Source organism: Centropristis striata, chromosome 20, assembly GCF_030273125.1.
Source record: "Centropristis striata isolate RG_2023a ecotype Rhode Island chromosome 20, C.striata_1.0, whole genome shotgun sequence".
NCBI lineage: Eukaryota > Metazoa > Chordata > Actinopteri > Perciformes > Serranidae > Centropristis > Centropristis striata.
Window position 1 is genome coordinate 4,370,754 of NC_081536.1, and position 18,925 is coordinate 4,389,678.

Consider the following 18,925-nt stretch of genomic DNA (forward strand, 5'->3'; position numbering starts at 1 on the left):
TTTGTTTGCAGGCTGCTTGTTGGTAGCCCATAAAAGGGCAGAGTGTTCTTCATGCTGACTTTGGCTCATTCCTGCTGGGGTTTACAGCGTGGACTTAATTTATGAGAGCAGAGCACTGAGCTGCTCTATTTCTCACCATGTATAGTGTCATTTTTTTAGTAGATCTTCAAATCCAGTTTTGCTTTGATCCACAGGGACCCCGCCCAGCTCCAGCTCCTGCACAACCAGGTCCTCATGGAGCAGCAGCAGGAGACCGAACCTCCGACCCAAACCAAGCCTCCGCCTCAGCCCAAAGTCCAGATCCAGATCCAGCCGGAGGCCCAGAGCTCCAACGAAGGTTCTCTGTGGTCCCCCAGAATGCAACGTGAACCCCATCCGCCCCCCTTCCAGCCGTACCTCCCCACCACCACCACCACGGCGCCTCCGCAGCAGACGCCCCGCTCTGCGCCTCCACTCACCACCGCTCCTCCTGCTCCCTCTCTCAGCTCTGCTCCAGCACTCAGCACCACCTTTTCACCTCCTGTCAGCACTTTGAGCTCCCCTCCTTCACTTCCTCAGCCAAAGATTTCCTCCCTGCTGACCTCCCCTCCACCTGCCCCACAGCTGAAAACACCTCCTCCCCCGTTCAGTTCAGCTCCAGCCCCCCACATGAACACCATCCACGCCTCCCACCTCAACCTGTCCCCCGCAGCTCTCGCCAAAACTGCACCGACACCCCAGTTTTTCTCTCCTCCTCCTCCTGCTCCGAGGCTCAGCTCAGCCCCGACGGACCCGACCCCGGCCTTCCAGCAGATCACGTCTCCCACCCCGCTGCTGAGGAGCACCCACGCCTCCCTCATGAACCTCACCCCCACCTCCAGCACCTTCAACTACGCCCGGCCCAAAGAGTTCATAGCCGCTCAGACCTTCTCTCCGGTCAGGAGTCCGTCCCCGACAGAGTCCCCGGTCCCTCTGCTCCACGAGCTGGCGGCGGAGCTCAACTCGTCTGCAGCCAGCTCCCCGACGCTCCCGCCGTTCTCCCCGCCGCCCAGGATCTTCCCCACCAGAGTGCTGGAGTCTCCCGCCAGCCCTTCGTCCCTCGTGTCCTCGCCCACGCCGCTGTCTGCGCCATACCTGAACAGCGTGTTCGCCATACGGGCCCAGTCGCCCCCCCAGGCCTCCTCGCCCACCTCCAGCGGCTCCAGCCCCTCCCCCATCCAGAACCCCGTCGCCTTCCTCAGCTCCGTCCTGCCCTCCCTCACCCCGAGTCAGCCCACTAACTCCATGGGCCTGCCCAGGGGAGCTCCTTTAGGGTAAATAGATAGATAGATAGATAGATAGATGGATGGATGGATGGATGGATGGATGGATGGACGGACGGACGGACGGACGGACGGACGGACGGACGGACGGACGGACGGACGGACGGACGGACAGACAGACTTTATTTATCCCAAGCTGGGAAATTACAGTGTAGCAGCAGCATTACACACAGAGACAATGACAACACAATTAAATAAAAAGAACAGCTCTTAAATTAAACTCTTATGAGCTATTTTTGTTGTTATCATTATATTTGTATATTTATATTTTGCATTATATTAGTAGTAGTAGTAGTAGTTATTATAATAATAATAATAATAATATGATAATATAATATATAATGATGATAATAATAATAATAATAATAATAATATATAATGATAATATAATATATAATGATGATAATAATAATAATAATAATAATAATAATAATAAGGCCGGTATAATAATAGTAGTATATCACAATATAAAGTAATAATAGTAATGGCAGCAACAGTATATAATAATAATAATAGTAGTAGTAGTAGTAGTTATTATAATAATAATAATAATAATAATAATAATGTGATAATATAATATATAATGATAATAATACTAATAATAATAATAATAACATAACACTACAGTGCTTTAATACATTTCTCTTTCTGTCTCTTCAGGCTGAGGAAGAGCGTACACAAAGTGCGCCGTCTTTCAACTGAAGACATCCGTGAAAGCAGAGAAACTCTCCTCCAGGACATCGAGAAAAAGCTTCGACTTAGAGACGATAATCTACAATTTGCACATCAACAGGTACTGTAATCTCTAGCTCTGAAGCTCTGATTGTTTTCTGCTTTTTTGATGGCTTCAGTCAGAATTATTTTCACAAGATTAAGCTTAAAAAGGTTGGTAAACTGAAAGTAGATTTCAGCTGCTATTACATTCAAGATAGTAGACTACTTTATACTTTTAACTTGGGTAAAAAAAAAAAGTCTGAATTTAACGAAAAGTGAGACTTCCACTTCCAACGCCATCGTGGTTTAGCGGTAAAAATGAACACAATTTATGACCCGTTTCACATCCATACTGGCAAAAAAGTACAAAAGACATGAAGGAAAATCGGAGGCCGGGATTCACTGCAAAGTATATGAATTTTTTCACAGCTCTTTCACATTGGAATAAAAAATGCTTAACCCGACTTAAAACACCAGAAGCCTCTCTATTGTGAACTGATATTTGACAGTATTTGTTTAGAATTTTAAAATCGAAACATTTTAAAGCGAGACTGGAGTTTATGCATTTGTTTTCCTTTTTTTTTAAAAATCAAAACCTTTCAAAATCGTATTTAAGACATTTTATGGGATTTTAAGAGAATTTTAGACATTTTAAGGCCTGAAATTCAAATTTTTCCTGAAAGTGACAAAGAAAAAGACTTTTTAAGACAGCTAATTCCAGTGTGACTGCCCCCGTAACAGTTTTCCAACATGGTAATCTTGTTTAGAGACTTCTCGCCTCTGCTTGGTTGTTTTCAATCATAGACAATGGTGGAAAAAGTATTCAGATCCCTTACTTCAGTAAAAGTACTGATACAACACTGTGAAATTACTCCACTACAAGTAAAAGTCCTGCATTCAAAACTTTCTGAAGTAAAAGTACAAAAGTATCAGCATCAAAATGTACTTAAAGTATCAAAAGTAAAAGTACTTTTTATGCAGAATGGACCCACTTGGATTGTTTTATATATTCTAAAAATATATTGTTGGGTTATTATTTTTGATGCATTTATGTACAGACCACTTTAATTTTCCCAAGGTAGGGCTCATTTTTACTACTTAATATACTATTTTGATGTTCAATTTAAAACATGTTAACATGTTAGCAAACATTTCATATTAATTATGTTTTTATGTTAAATTGTGAACTGAAAAGTAACTAAAACTGTCAGCTAAATATAGTGGAGTAAAAAGTACAATATTTGCCTCAAAATGTAGTGAAGTAGAAGTATAAAGTAACATAAAATGGAAATACTCAAATAAAGTACAAATATCTCAAAATTGTACTTAAGTACAGTACTTGAGTAAATGTACTTAGTTACATTCCACCACTGATCATGGATTATGTCCAATGTGTTGCTGTCAGGATATAGTCATGGTTTCATCAAATATCACAAAAATGTATCTCAATAAAGTTACCAACTGTAGCTTTAAAGATAAAGTTAACTATATGTATACTAACCAATGACTGCTGCATTCCCACTTGTCTCCAGGTTGCTACTTATGCATTAATTTTGGGATGAATACATAAGTAGATGTATAAAAAGATATTTAAAAGTGACATGAAATCACTCAGACTGACTCAGAGGCAATGAGGAACTCGCTTCGATCCAGCAGAGCATCAGCCATCATTCCCTCCCCAGTCATTCATCGCTGTGTGTCCATGTAATAGGGTTGTCATTATACTAAAATGTTCAACTCGATACCGATACTCAGGAAAATATTCGATACTCGATACCTTTTTCGATACCACAAGAAATAAAAACAAAGACCCCAAAATTTGACAGAAATATTTTTTTATTAACAAGAAAAATGCAACATGTAAAAATGAACAGAACCACAGGTTAAATATTTATAATAAAAAACAGTTGTGCAAAAAGAAACTGCAACCATGATAACAAGCTTCAGGTCTGAGGTAGTGCAAAAAATAAATAAACACAATAAACAATAACAATTATAGTCAGGTGGCTTAGCTAAATAAAGGGGACACTTTGGACAAAAGCACCAAATTTTTTCCACATACTCTCTAAAACCATAAGTTTCAATTTTTGGTAGGAGCCACTTCATCAAGATTGTGAATCGGAGATGGCAGCCATATAAAGTCTATGAGAAACTCTATATCTTCCAAGCCAATTAGAAGGTCAATCTTGGTGTCAAAATATACATTTTCTGTGTCAAGGAATCATTTAAAGCTATTGAGAATATCACTAGATAATTATTTGATCAAATAGATATGTTCATTTTCACCCAGACTGGTAGGTCTTCAAGTGCTGCAGCAAGGAATCCTGAGCTGAAAATGAATCTATGTTCACGGGAGAGTGATGTACACTGCTCAAAAAAAAATCAAGGGAACGCTTTAATCTCATGTCAGATCTCTAGTGATATTCTCAATAGCTTTAAATGATTCCTTGACCCAGAAAATGCATATTTTGACACCAAGATGGATGTTCTAAGTGGATTGGAAGATATATTGGTTCTCATAGACTTTATATGGGTGCCATCTCTGATCCACAATCTTGATGAAGTGGCTCCTACCAAAAATTTAAACTTATGGTGATAGAGACCATGTGGAAGAAATTTGGTGTCCCCTTTATTCTGAAATCTGGTCCTAAGCCGCCTGACTACTAGAAAATAACACTTTTCAGCAAGGTTATAATAGTTTTGGATTTTTCATTAGTTTTAGTTTTAATTTTGTTGTGAATTTTTGTTTTCAAATCCAGTTAGTTTTAGTGTAGTTTTTAGTTTTTGAAAATGCTTAGTTTTAGTTTAGTTTTTATTAGTTTTAGTGTTAGTTTTATGGGCTATATGTTGGGTGCGTGATTCAAAGCGGTCATAATAAATGTTTCCTTTATTTCCTTTGGTTTATCCATCTCAGCCCCAATAAGGTTATTAACTCTTACAGTTCCAGGTGTTTTGAATTTTGGTTCCAGTCTCAGTAAACATATTCACCATGTGTTGCATGTTCAAATAAATACACTGAATTATGAATGAAAATAGTTGACAAAAACCAAAACTAAGGACATTTTCACTATAATTTTAGTTAGTTTTAGTTAGTTTTATAACCACAAAATACAGTTTCAGTTAGTTAACGTTTTTTTAAAAACTCTAGTTTTTATTTTTATTTCAGTTAACGAAAATGTTTTTTCAATTCTAGTTTTCGTTATTTCGTTAGTTTTCGTTAACTATAATAACCTTGCTTTTCAGTCACCAACATTTATGTAAACTGACACTGTGTATACTTTGGGTATCGATACTTTTGAAAATGAGTATCGTATCCGGATACAACGTTTTAGTATTGATACTTTTTTGAGTATCGATACTTTTGACAACCCTACCATGTAGCATAACATAAAACACACGCATGCTGTTAACAGTTACCTTGTGTGCTATTCCATCAGTATACGTTTGTGAGTGTTCATCCTCCATCCCTATCCTCTCATAGAAGCTGAGTTTTGAGGGGAAAACAGCGAGCAGACCCCTTGGACCAAACATTCCTGCTACTGTCATTAACTATGATGAGGTACAAGGATCTGCACCGCTTTGCTCGAGGCTGTATGGGTTAATAAAATGTTTCCGGCCGAGATTACGAAACGTTATTGTCTAAATACTGTGTAATATCTTTAATCAAACACTCAAGATGTTGTTAACTAATATATAACCTGCACGAATAAACCACATTTTAGTATATAATAAAATAATAGATGTGGAGTGCTGTATTCTTCAGTTTTTTTCACTTAACTGACATTTTCCATGACGTAATTATGACGGAGTATTAGGGCCACGTTTAGAAAAGAAAAAAAATTAATTGCGAGATTAAAGTCGTAAATATGGAAGTAATTACGAGAATATAGTTGTAAATATTGAATTAATTACGAGAATAAAGTAGAAAATATTTTATAAATAACGAGAATAAAGTTGTAAATATTTATCGTAATTAATTAAATATTTTTGACTTTATTCTTGTAATTAAATTAAATATTTTCAACTTTATTCTTGTAATTAATTAAATATTTTCGACTTTAAATATTTTTTGATTTTATTCTCGTAATTAATTAAATATTTTCTACTTTATTCTTTTATATTAATTAAATATTTTCTACTTTATTCTCGTAATTAAGTAAATATTTTCGACTTTATTCTAGTAACTAATTAAATATTTTCGACTTCATTCTTGTATATTAATTAAATATTTTCGACTTTATTCTCGTATATTAATAAAATATTTTGACTTTATTCTCGTAAATTAATTAAATATTTTCGACTTTATTCTCGTAATTAATTCAATATTTTTGACTTTATCCTCGTAATTAATTAAATATTATCAACTTTATTCTTGTATATTAATTAAATATTTTCAACTTTATTCTAGTAATTAATTAAATATTTTCGACTTTATTCTCATAATTAATTAAAGATTTTCGACTTTATTCTAGTAATTAATTAAATATTTTTTACTTTATTCTCGTATATTAATTAAATATTTTCAACTTTATTCTCGTAATTAATTAAATATTTTTTACTTTATTCTAGTAATTAATTAAATATTTACAACTTAATTCTCGTAATTAATTAAATATTTTTGACTTAATTCTCGTAATTAATGAATTATTTACGATTTTTAATCTCGTAAATTTTTTTTTTTTTTTCTAAATGTGGCCCTAATACTCCATCGTCCATAACCCTTCTTCGCCCTTTCTAAAAAAAAAAAAAAAATCTTCAACTCACAAACCTGCATATTGTCCTCACAGTTTAAAATAAACTCCTGCTTTGTCTTTCAACTCTGCAGTTCATCTTCCCTCTGTTCTCTGTTTTACCTTCAGCCATTATTTTGTCTTTTTGGATGAGAAAAATGAACCAGAAATGGTTCTGTTGGACAGATGCTGCTGCATGATCCTCATCAAGTGGTTTAAAGTCACAATCCTGAACCTTTAAAGTTACGGATTGATACTTTAAGACCACGGTTGCTACATGACAAATACAGTCATGGAAAAAATGATTACCATCCTTGTTTTCTTCAATTTCTTGTTCATTTTAATGCCTGGTACAACTAAAGGTACATTTATTTGGACAAATATAGTGATAACAACAAAAATAGCTCATAAGAGTTTAAGAGCTGTTCTTTTTATTTAATTGTGTTGTCATTGTCTCTGTGTGTAATGCTGCTGCTACACTGTAATTTCCCAGCTTGGGATCTATCTATCCATCCATCCATCCATCCATCCATCCATCCATCCATCCATCCATCTATCTATCTATCTATCTATCTATCTATCTATCTATCTATCTATCTATATCTAGACATTTTCCATGGTTTTATTGATAATGATTTTGATTATTATCAAGATAAATTAAACTCTTATGAGCTATTTTTGTTGTTATCATTATATTTGTCCAAACAAATGTACCTTTAGTTGTACCAGGCATTAAAATGAACAAGAAATTCAAGAAAAAGGGTGGTTTAATCATTTTTTCAATGACTGTAGATGCACGTTGTCTCATGTTTTTGATTATTGCTGCATACTGCATATCTCAGTGTGTCGACCTTCCAGGTACGCATGTTATTATGAGCAGGTATTCAGGGGACAGATGGACGTATAAATGAACTGGCCTTTACTTTTAAATGGTGGTTTTTCCTCTTCCAGGAGTACAAAGTGTCCAATTTTGAGCAGAGACTAATGAGCGAGATCGAGTTCCGTTTGGAGCGGACGCCGGTGGAGGAGTCTGACGATGAGGTGCAGCACGATGACGTTCCTAAGGGAAAGTGCATCGCGCCCATATTTGACAAGAAGCTGAAGAACTACAGAGCCATGGAGGGCGTGCCCGTCACTTTCTCATGTAAAGTAGTGGGAATCCCTTTTCCAAAGGTGAGAAGTCAAATGCACAAATCACAGCGTAAAAATCTGTCACTTTCATAACTCACATTTTGTAACAATTCAGGCCGACACAGCGAACTAAAGTTACCACTAAAAAATGAAGGAGCGACCGTTCAGTTATAAAAGTAGAAAGGCTAGAGATTTTTGATAGCAACAAAATGTTAATAGTAATAATAAATGAGGGCGATCCCGAAATTACGGCATGTACAAAAGAACAGAAAATGCCTCAATCTAGGCTGAAGTGTCACAGTTCAGAAAAATATAATCCCCAACGAAAAAAAGGTAATCCACAAGTGAAAAAAATAGAAAAAGGTAATCCACCAAAAAATATATAATCCACAAAAGGAAAGAAGGCAGCACTCCAACCAGGGAAAAGTTTCAATCCAGTCTCAATAAAACAAACAAAAAGAAGGGAGAGGGCCTTTACTCCCCAAAGGGAAAAGGCTTTCAGCCACTTAAAGCCCTGCAGCTAGCAACTATGTGTCCCCAGGCAGTAAATTGATGACGGTCTCAACTAATCCAAATGGGCTTTTTAGCCAGTGTCACAATTTATCCTCCACATCCGTGCCTCTCGTCAGGTTTACTGGTTCAAGGACGGCAAGCAGATCTTGAGGAAAAACATCCACTATAAGAAGATCAGAGAGGGGGACGGGACCTGTGCTCTACATATAGAGTCTACCACCAATGACGACGATGGCAACTACACCATCATGGCAGCTAATCCTCAGGTAATCCCTGCAAACAGATACCTGCACATGAAGGCAGAAGCTGTTTTGAAAAGAGTTCTGGTTTCTGTTTATAGCGTGTTTATAGTTCAAGTTCTATTGACCAATCGTGTTTGTTTGGGCTCTGGTTGCATGGTGGTAAACATCAGTGCAGAGAGCAAAAGAGGCAGAATGCACTGGTGGGAATCAAGGTTATAATAGTTTTAGATTTTTCATTAGTTTTAGTTTTAATTTCGTTTGTGAATTTTTGTTTTCAAATTCAGTTAGTTTTAGTTAGTTTTTAGAGTGAGTTTGCTAGTTTTAGTTTAGTTTTTATTTTTTGAAAACGCTTAGTTTTAGTTTAGTTTTTATTAGTTTTAGTGTTAGTTTTAGTTTTTTTGTAATGGGTATGTGCCTTAATTTCCTTTGGTTTATCCATCTTAGCACCAATAAGGTTATTAACTCTTACAGTTCTCTGTGTTTTGTATTTTGGTTGAAGTGTAAACATCCCAGTCTCAGTAAACATATTTACCATGTGTTCCTGCATGTTGAAATAGAAACACTGAATTATGTGTAAAAAAAGTTGACAAAGACGAAAACAAAGGACATTTTCACTATAATTTTAGTTAGTTTTGTGACCACACAATAAAGTTTCAGTTAGTTATCGTTTTTAAAAAAACTCTTTTTATTTCAGTTAACAAAAATGTTTTTTCAATTTTAGTTTTTGTTATTTTGTTAGTTTTCGTTAACTATAATAACCTTGGTGGGAATCTCAAAATCCATTAGCTTTTTTATTAGAGTGCTGCATGGATGACGTGTTTTTGCAGGCCAACACAAGTTTCATTTGTCCTGGTTCCCTCAACAAAAAGTCAATGGCATTGTAATGTGGGATTTTTTGCAGAAAATAAGCTCTCTGCCGGACTTATTATGATTCTTAAATGTTTTGTTCAGCAAGAATAATCTTCACGAATGAACAACTTTCACGGAAGTAAAAAGTTAATATCAGCACCATTGAGCTGAAAATAATTGTAATGCAACTACTGCAGTTAGATATCAACTGCATCTTTTAATTCATGCAAAAACTTCAAAATTCAGAGGTATTTACTGACATATTTTATGTTGTAGAACAAAATGTGAAACTCTCTTACGCCTGTGCTAACCATAGCCCTTATTTCAGTTTTCAAACACAAAACCCATTTAAAAAACCATTGACTTTGAGTCAAGGGAATAGAGGTGGGGGGAAAAATCGATACAGCATAGTTTCGAGATATTTTGCGTAGCAATATTACATCTATTCATGGCTGGCAAGTATCAATATTTAGCGTTCGGGAGGCCGTAGCGGGCTCACTTTCAGGAATATACTGGAGATCTAAGAAAGATCTAAGGAATCTATAGTCACCATGTGTGTCAGGATATGGTGTCGGGAAGTTCTCGAAGCAAAGTTAGGCTTATTTTTATGTTTCATTCAAAAAAATTCAGAGCAGTGAAGCTTAAAGTTGAAGAAAGTTTGATAAAATGCTGCAGTTGTTGTCGTCCATACATGTTTGATATCAGTTCAGTTCAGTTATTATTATTATTATTATTATTATTATTAGTTTATTTAAAAGGGGACGGTGCAATTTCATAAACACATAATTACACATGGTTAAAAAAGCCAGAGTTTGACTGAATACTTTGTTAGTCAGTATGTGGGTTTGACTCTCATTGTGGAGAAATAAAAAGACTGAAGTGAGATGAATAGACTGAGAATTTTCTCTTATTTGACAAAATAATTCTTGATTAAATTTAATTTTGTGGACATAAAATGCAGTTAAACAGTTAAATCACAATATATTGTATCGCAAAACTCATCATATGGCAAAATACTTAAAATCGCAATAATATGGCATCATGACTCAAGTATTGGGATTACATTGAATCCTGGGGCCTATGGGGATTCACACCTCTACAAGAGAAATGGACTTGTAAAATTCAAAACACATTTCTAGGCAGTGGCGGTTCTAGACCAATTTTACTGTGGGGGCCAAGGAGGGGCCAGTGTTTAATCAGAGGGGCACATTAGCACATGAAAAAATGGCAAAGATGATATTTAAGTATTCAAAATCTTTGAATGTCTTGAAAAAGACACAAAATGACCAAAAAAGACACAAAATGAGAAGACAGAATAACACAAAAAAAACCCACAGAAGACATAAAAATGACAAAAAAAGACACAAAATTACCAAAAAAAGACAAAAATTACCAAAAAAGACACGAAATGACTTACAAAGACACGTAAAGACATGAAAAGGATACAAAAATAGACAAAATAGCCCTATAAGACTCAATGGAATTAAACTATTATACAATGTACACATTCTGGGTTCCTTTTGTGTACAATGAGATATTGTTTGAACAAAAAAAAATTGTTCCATTGTTCATTGTTATAAATTGATCATTTTATTATTAATTTGACACAGGGGCCACAGCAGGGGCCAAAGGCTTCTACACAGGGCCAGTGGCCCCTGTAGGCCCCTGTTTAGAACCGCCACTGTTTCTAGGTTTTAGAATGATTCCTTCAACTCTCTATAGCTGATTGATCCACAGGTGATACTACTACACACTTACTGCTCATGTTGTCAACGTCTTCTCTTCAGCTACAAAAACTGATATCTCATATTTAATGACCATCAGGGACGAATCAGCTGCTCAGGTCATTTGATAGTCCAAACAGGACCTCCCCGAAACCGAATGACACCTATTCACTCCCAGAGGTGAGCAGGCCTGAGTGTGCAGTGTGATCAGCAGAGGTAGGAGGACGCCCTCTGCAGCATGACCAACCAGACTATTATTAGATGTTTTCCGCTCTGATATATTTAGCACATTTTGTCCACCATGGATGCATGCGTTTGTGCCTCATTATACGCCCTGCTCATGTTTTTTAGGGTACGAGCTCGCATACAGGAAGTTGAAGGTGAACCAACCGAGGAGCGCTTTTTCCGGCCTCACTTCCTCCAGGCTCCGGGGGACATGCTCGCTAACGAGGGGAAACTGTGTAGACTAGACTGTAAGGTAAGCAGCCAGTCTGGGTTTTAATGCAGAAATAAATTAATGCACATTTGCTTCTCTTACTTTGATCTAGGGATGGGAATAATTAATCGGTGGTTGATTAATGGTAGTTAAGAATTTGGTCGTTCACATGGACTTTTTTTTTTTTTCAAACTTCTCTTTATTGGGGTTTTTTTCTTTTGTTCACATACAAAAATAAAGAATGTACATGTTCATTCATGGTTAAAATCAACACGAAAGAGCAGAATGATAGTAGAAAAATAAAAGCAATAAAATAAAAAAAATAAAAAACCCACAAAAAAAACCTAGGTGGAGTCAAATCAAATATCAAAACAAAAATAAGGTTTACAAATAAAATAGATTTAAATATTATAATACAACTCGGAGGATGTCAGGTTTTCCAAAATTTACATTTGTTAATTTTTCACTGGGTTATATTTAGTATAATAATCCATAAATGGCTGCCATATTGTGTAACTGTGTATTTTTTAATTTTAACTTTATCTATGGCTGTGTATCAGTAACTGAAACATGACCGAGCGACGTCAATAAGCCAACAAGCTGAGAATAAAGTTGGATAAAGCTACAGTTTGCAAACTTAAAGTTGCAATAACAATTATAAAACACACAGAAATACAAGAGGATTAATTTGAGCAAAGCTAGCTTACTGTATCAAAGCTTGCTAGCATGAATAACTGAGTTTAATTTAATCCAAAACTTATTTAAACACAAAACACACTTAAATATGCAAGATTACTGTGGAAACTAACCTCATGCCTCTTTAGGGGCTAAAACATTGACGTTATCTTTACAGTTTAATCTCACTTGATTTAATTTTAGGATTGACAGGATCAAGTCTCTTTTCGTCCTTTCAAAATAAAAGCGTCCATTATCAAAACAGGCTTTTGCATAGGACTGTATATATATCTTTTATTTTGCCCATATATGCATGTTTTTATTCATACTGGAGTATGTATAAAAACATAACATTAAGCGATTAATTAATCATTAACGTTATAGATAATGGAGTTGGCAGGTTACATCCCTACTTTCAACGTTTTTTTTGTCATGCAGGTGAGCGGCCTACCCAACCCAGAGCTGATGTGGCTGGTCAACGGGAGGCCCATCTATCCAGACATTTACCACAGGATGTTGGTGCGTGAGAATGGCGTCCACTCTCTGGTCATTGATCCTACGACGCAGAAGGACGCCGGCACGTACACGTGCATCGCAAGCAACAAAGCGGGACAGAGCTCCTTCAGTCTAGAGCTGAAAGTTGTGGGTAAGGACAATCAATGAAAAGAAATAAATGACTTTTATTGTGATGTCCTAGCCTGGCTAACACCAGACTAATCACAAATGAGATTAGTCTGGAAACCAGCTGTTCATTTCTCCGTAGAGGAGGCGTGGTTTACGATCCTCCAGAGCCGTTTATTGGACGCTAAGAATGTCTATCAAAGCGTCTGTAGGTAGCTCTTAGCCAATCAGATCAGTTATACCAGATGACGTAGTAGAGCAACAGAAATGGATGTTTCTTATGTGTGTGTGTAAGAGAGTGTTGCTGCTGCTTTGCTTCTCCAGTTCTCGCTTTCTGCAAGATTATTTATTTTTACGCTTTATTCCCCCTCATGTCATTCAGCCACACACATCCACTGATTTTATGATTTAATAAACAAGCTTTTTTAAGCTTTAATAAACAAGCTGCTGCAGGTCTCTTGGCGGCTCCGCTGTCCCCCGGCTCGTAGCCAGATCACCAGCATTACGGTAGCGGGGCTATTAGCAGCGCTAGTAGCGGGGCTATTAGCAGCGCTAGTAACGGGGCTATTAGCAGGGCTAGTAGCGGGGCTATTAGCAGCGCTAGTAGCGGGGCTATTAGCAGCGCTAGTAGCGGAGCTAGTAACGGGGCTATTAGCAGCGCTATTAGCGGGGCTAGTAACGGGGCTATTAGCAGCGCTAGTAGCGGGGCTAGTAGCGGGGCTATTAGCGGCGCTAGTAGCGGGGCTAGTATCGGGGCTATTAGCGGCGCTAGTAGCGGGGCTAATAGCGGGGCTAGTAGCGGGGCTATTAGCGGCTCTAGTAGCGGGGCTAGTAGCAGGGCTAGTTGGTAGATTAGTAGATTAGACTTTTCCCAAATCCTGTCGGAAGCAAGGCTAAAACATCCTTTTTCGTGGTGAAACAGGAGTGTAAAGTCAAACATTGTTCATCTTTTAAAATCAACTTTCGCTCTAAACTATTCAAAACACCGTCTACAGCTAAAGAGAGTTTCGCGTCTGCTGCAGCCATGTTGGATCTGTAAGAAAACTACAAAACTACAAGCTTCCGTCTGCCGAGTAGTACGCATCATCGTCTTGCCGTCCCTCCCCGTTCTGTGATTGGATCCTAAAACAGGGCTAAGAAACCTCTCTGGTTTCCAGACTGCCTGGAGGTTCGAAATGAAATTCGAGCGTGCAAGGCAGTCTGGGTATACCCAGGCTAGTGATGTCCTATACTGTGTTTGGCAGTTCCAGTAATCTTAGTCATGTCTACTTTAGAGAAAGAGATGAAGCACCCGCCCCAGTTCCTGGAGAAGCTGCAGAACATGGGGATTCCTGAAGGGACTCCAGTCCGACTGGAGTGTCGGGTGGTGGGTATGCCCCCTCCAGTCATCTTCTGGAAGAAAGACAATGACACCATTCCTAGAAATAAGGACAGAATCAGGTCAGTGGGAGTTCAGAGTCTCTGTTTAGCTGTTTCAGGCAAAAGAAAAAGCTGGAAAAAGTGTTGAGATCCCTTAATTAACTCTCCTGTTATGTTCGTTTTTCAGGAACAGCAATACTTTTTCGTGGGTCAATTTGACTCGGGGCATGTTTAACTATCCAAAAGTGTAAAAAACTAAAAAATCCTAATAAAAATTGTGGTAACGCTTTATAGTGAGGTCCTTAATAACCATTAATTAACAAGTAATAAGGCATTGTTCTCGCTTTAGATCCGGTAGTTGCAAAAAGCATAGTTAACTTATAGTTAACTTATAATAGATGAGCAATAAAGTATATTTTAATATCAATAAGCAAACAAAATCAGATTAATAAAGGCATGGCAAAGACATAATGGGTGGGTCATGGGTGTTTGTAATGCTATTATTAACACTTATACAAGCTTATAAACACACAATAATGTTAATAAGCATCTTGTAAGGACTTACAAGGGCCTTATTACTTGTTAATTAATGGTTATTACAAGGACCTTAATATAAAGCGTTACCAAAATTGTTTATATTTCATTATTAACTCCATTACTAACCGTTTCAATCAATATTTAGAGCAATGAAAGCATGGTTCAATGAGGATAATTCACTCGTTTTTCATAAAAAATGCATGTTAAAACTTTTTTTAATGTACATTGGAAAGACCTACATATAAAAAAAAATTATTAATTTTTTTCTTTTTATGAAAAAATACTTTTAACTATTTTTCTTTGATTTTTAAACTTTGAAAAAAAATTTGACTCACAACATAACAAGCGGGTTAAGCAAAAGTACTAATACCACACTGTGAAATTAAAATCCTGCATTCAAAACTTAAAAGTACAAAAGTATCAGCATCAAAATGTACTTAAAGTACTCGTAGGTAAAGTACTCATTATGCAGAATGGACCCAATGTTTTATATATTCTAAATATATTATTGGATTATTTGCATTGATGCATTTAGGTATATTAAGCACTTAATATATTGCTATGAGGTTTATTAAATCCCTTTAAATTGATACTGATTTATATTCTAAATCCTGATCTGAAAAGTAACTTAAGCTGTCAGCTAAATGTAGTAATATAATCATATATCCCCTATTATAGTTTCAAAGATCTCTATTGGAACTGGAATGAATTCTCCATGATCTTTCTGTTTCAGCATGAGCCAGGATGCAACAGGATACGTGTGTCTCCTCATCCAGCCGACAAGAAAAGAGGACGCTGGCTGGTACACAGTGTCAGCGAAAAACGAGGCTGGAGTCATATCGTGCACCAGCAGGCTTGATATCTATGGTGAATATTCTGCATAGCTGTGCAAAACTCTCAGCTTTATTCAAGAAATGTGCCACATTTTTGAGCTTTGTCACTCTTTAAGTAGTAATTACTATCTGGCTATCTGCTGCAACTTCAGCACAGTGGCATCAGAGCATCCCGGCGCCCATGAAAAAGGCTCCGCGCACCGGTAGCCGCTACGCCGCTCTGACGGGCCAGGGGCTCGACATCAAGTCAGCTTTCCCCACGTCGGAGACCAACCCCATCCTGTTCTCCAGCTCCCCTCCGGAGGCCATGCTGGAGAGCGAGGAGCTGTGACTCTGCAGCAGGGTGACCCTCACAGTTCTCCCCTAGAGCGCTAAAAACGGAGAATAATGATCGGAGCAGATTGTCATGTGATTTGTGTGAAGCGTTTGAAGTGATAGAATGGCAAAGAATTCTTGTGTTAAAGCTATCAGCACTGACAGTTGGGTTTGTCACCATTCCTATTTACTCGAGATATTCTAATTTATTGAGATGCACCCGTACAATGCTGTATAACTTAAACACACTGTGTCTGCTCAGTCATAATAATAATAATAATAATAATAATAATAATAATAATAATAACGGTAACGCTTTATATTAAGGTCCTTGTAATAACCATTAATCAACAAGTAATAAGGCCCTTGTAAGTCCTTACAAGATGCTTATTAACATTATTGTGTGTTTATAAGCTTATATAAGTGTTAATAATGGCATTACAAACACCCATGACCCACCCATTATGTCTTTGCCATGCCTTTATTAATCTTATTTTGTTTGCTTATTGATATTAAAATATACTCTATTGCTCATCTATTCTAAGTTAACTATAAGTTATGTATGCTTTTTGCAACGACCGGATCTAAAGCGAGAACAATGCCTTATTACTTATTAATTAATGATTATTAAGGACCTTATTATAAAGCGTTACCATAATAACATTTTAGGTGAATTTCATTCACGGTTAGTGGTTGCAGACAAAAATTGGTCACGACTGTATTTGCAGTTCAAGATGCATTATCAGATGAGACTAAAAGCAAAGAGCTTTTGGTAAAACAGACTTTGTTATAAATTTTAAAAAAAAGATTAATAAAATGACACCAACAAGTCAGTTGGTTATTACTGAATTTTGATTAAGATCAATTTTAAGTTGATTTGAAAACATATTGAAGAAAAGTTTGAAAGCACACACTCAACTGATGTAAAGTTGCACATTGTGAAATAGTTTTGTCTATTTCTCATAATGATCCGAGCAGATTGTCATGTGATTTGTGTGAAGCGTTTGAAGTGATAGAATGGCAAAGAATTCTTGTGTTAAAGCTATCAGCACTGACAGTTGGGTTTGTCACCATTCCTATTTACTCTGAGTCATATGAAGAGTGTTTCACACACAGAAAAAAACAGATTTGCAAAGTCTTAGCTCATGAGCCATCAGTGGAGTTCAACAGTGTTCTGTGACAGGTTTGAATGATTTGTTTTCTACATCATATTTAGCTACGATTTAGTGCGGCTGCTGCTGAATGTTGGTGGTAACATCTGTTCTTAATTGTAAGTCCTGTTCTCAAAGTGGTACAAGCACTGCTTTATTTTTATTTAAAAAAACATATACATCTGTACTGGTAGTAAGAGTTTATTTTAAAGTTTCTATAAAAAGTAGTTTTTAAGTTATTGTTTATTGACAATCAGAGATAGTTTAAAGTTTATTAACAGACATCTGAATGTGCCATTTAGAGCAGTTCATTCGAATGGCTCCAGCAAGGTGGGATTCTTTCTACTTTTACCTGAATTATTTCTTGACGTTCACATTTTTGCACCATGTTTTTTCATGTGCATGCATGCCAATGGCTGATGAATACACAGGAGTATCTCAATACATTAGAATATCATGGAAAAGTCCATTTCTACTAGTTCAAGTCAAATAGCCCCAAACAAGTATTGAGTGCAACATTTCCATATTAAACATACTTTTTAAAATTGGTCTTTTGTAATATTACATTTTTTTTGAGACACTGAATTTTAGGCCTTTATTAAATGTAAGCCATAATCATTATAATTAGAAGAAATTGAATAAATTCAGACATGAAATGTTTCATTCTGTGTGTAATGGATCTATATAATGTGTTATTTCCACTTTTTGAATTGGATTACTGACAATAATAATAAACTTTTCTATGATATTCTAATTTATTGAGATGCACCTGTACAATGCTGTATAACTTAAACGCACTGTGTCTGCTCAGTCATAATAATAATAATAACATTTTAGGTGAATTTTATTCACGGTTAGTGGTTGCAGACAAAGATTTGTCGCGACTGTATTTGCAGTTCAAGATGCATTATCAGATGAGACTTAAAGCAAAGAGCTTTTGGTAAAACAGACTTTGTTATAACTAAAAAAAAGATGAATAAAATGACACCAACAAGTCAGTTGGTTATTACTGAATTTTGATTAAGATCAATTTTAAGTTGATTTAAAAACTTATTGAAGAAAAGTTTGACAGCACACACTCAACTGATGTAAAGTTGCACATTGTAAAATAGTTTTGTCCTTCTCAGAATAAAGTTATATTTATTCAAATGAGTGATTTGTTTACTTTGCTGGAACAGGTGGGTTCAATTCTGCATGCTGCTCACAATCATTCTACTTCTTTTCAGTTTTTTTTTGTGCAACTGATGAAGTTTTGAGTCTTTTGTTCACCCTTTGTTTTTTAGAATTGTTGAATTTTAAGACTGTAGTCTGGCAGTTTATTGTGAAATTAATGTACATTTCTGCAGTGAGAACCCTGAGCTTGTTGTGGTGCTGTAATCAGCCATATTAGCTTAAACTGAGGCCACATTCAAAAGAAATAGCAAAGCTCAGAAGCCAATTAAGCATTGCTAATCAGTCCAATTAGAGGGGAAGAGAGTTCAAATAGGCATAAAATTACATTCACCTTACGTGACCTAATTATCCTCCGACTCATCTGACCAGCTGCCAGACCTACTTGTTAACTGTGTTGCTGGGTAGTTCATATCTGTGGGCTTTGAATGAGTTGTTTTTCAAAATGTTGTTTCTATATTCTATTTTTTTACACTCATAACTCACTTATATGGAAAATGAACATGGTATTTAATTTTTTTCCCTTTTCTTTCAGTGCAGTATGGACACAATAATGAAAGAAAAGTTTAAGTTTGGTATAAAAAACAGCAATAAAAGTCCACACGGAACCAGAAGTAGTGGCAC

General features: G+C 36.4%; 1 protein-coding gene across 1 annotated transcript in view; it reads left to right on the top strand.

Moving 5' to 3' along the window:
- The window catches only part of mypn (myopalladin), a 36,879-nt gene extending 20,610 nt beyond the window's left edge, over window positions 1-16,269 (top strand). The window contains exons 10-20 of the mRNA XM_059323893.1: window positions 195-1,292; window positions 1,962-2,094; window positions 5,497-5,574; window positions 7,697-7,918; window positions 8,506-8,655; window positions 11,305-11,384; window positions 11,556-11,682; window positions 12,754-12,961; window positions 14,211-14,376; window positions 15,566-15,699; window positions 15,818-16,269. Coding sequence (XP_059179876.1) covers window positions 195-1,292; window positions 1,962-2,094; window positions 5,497-5,574; window positions 7,697-7,918; window positions 8,506-8,655; window positions 11,305-11,384; window positions 11,556-11,682; window positions 12,754-12,961; window positions 14,211-14,376; window positions 15,566-15,699; window positions 15,818-15,996 — 2,575 coding nt within the window. The 3' untranslated portion in view covers window positions 15,997-16,269. The remainder of the gene's footprint in view (window positions 1-194; window positions 1,293-1,961; window positions 2,095-5,496; window positions 5,575-7,696; window positions 7,919-8,505; window positions 8,656-11,304; window positions 11,385-11,555; window positions 11,683-12,753; window positions 12,962-14,210; window positions 14,377-15,565; window positions 15,700-15,817) is intronic.
- Window positions 16,270-18,925: the final 2,656 nt, after the last annotated feature.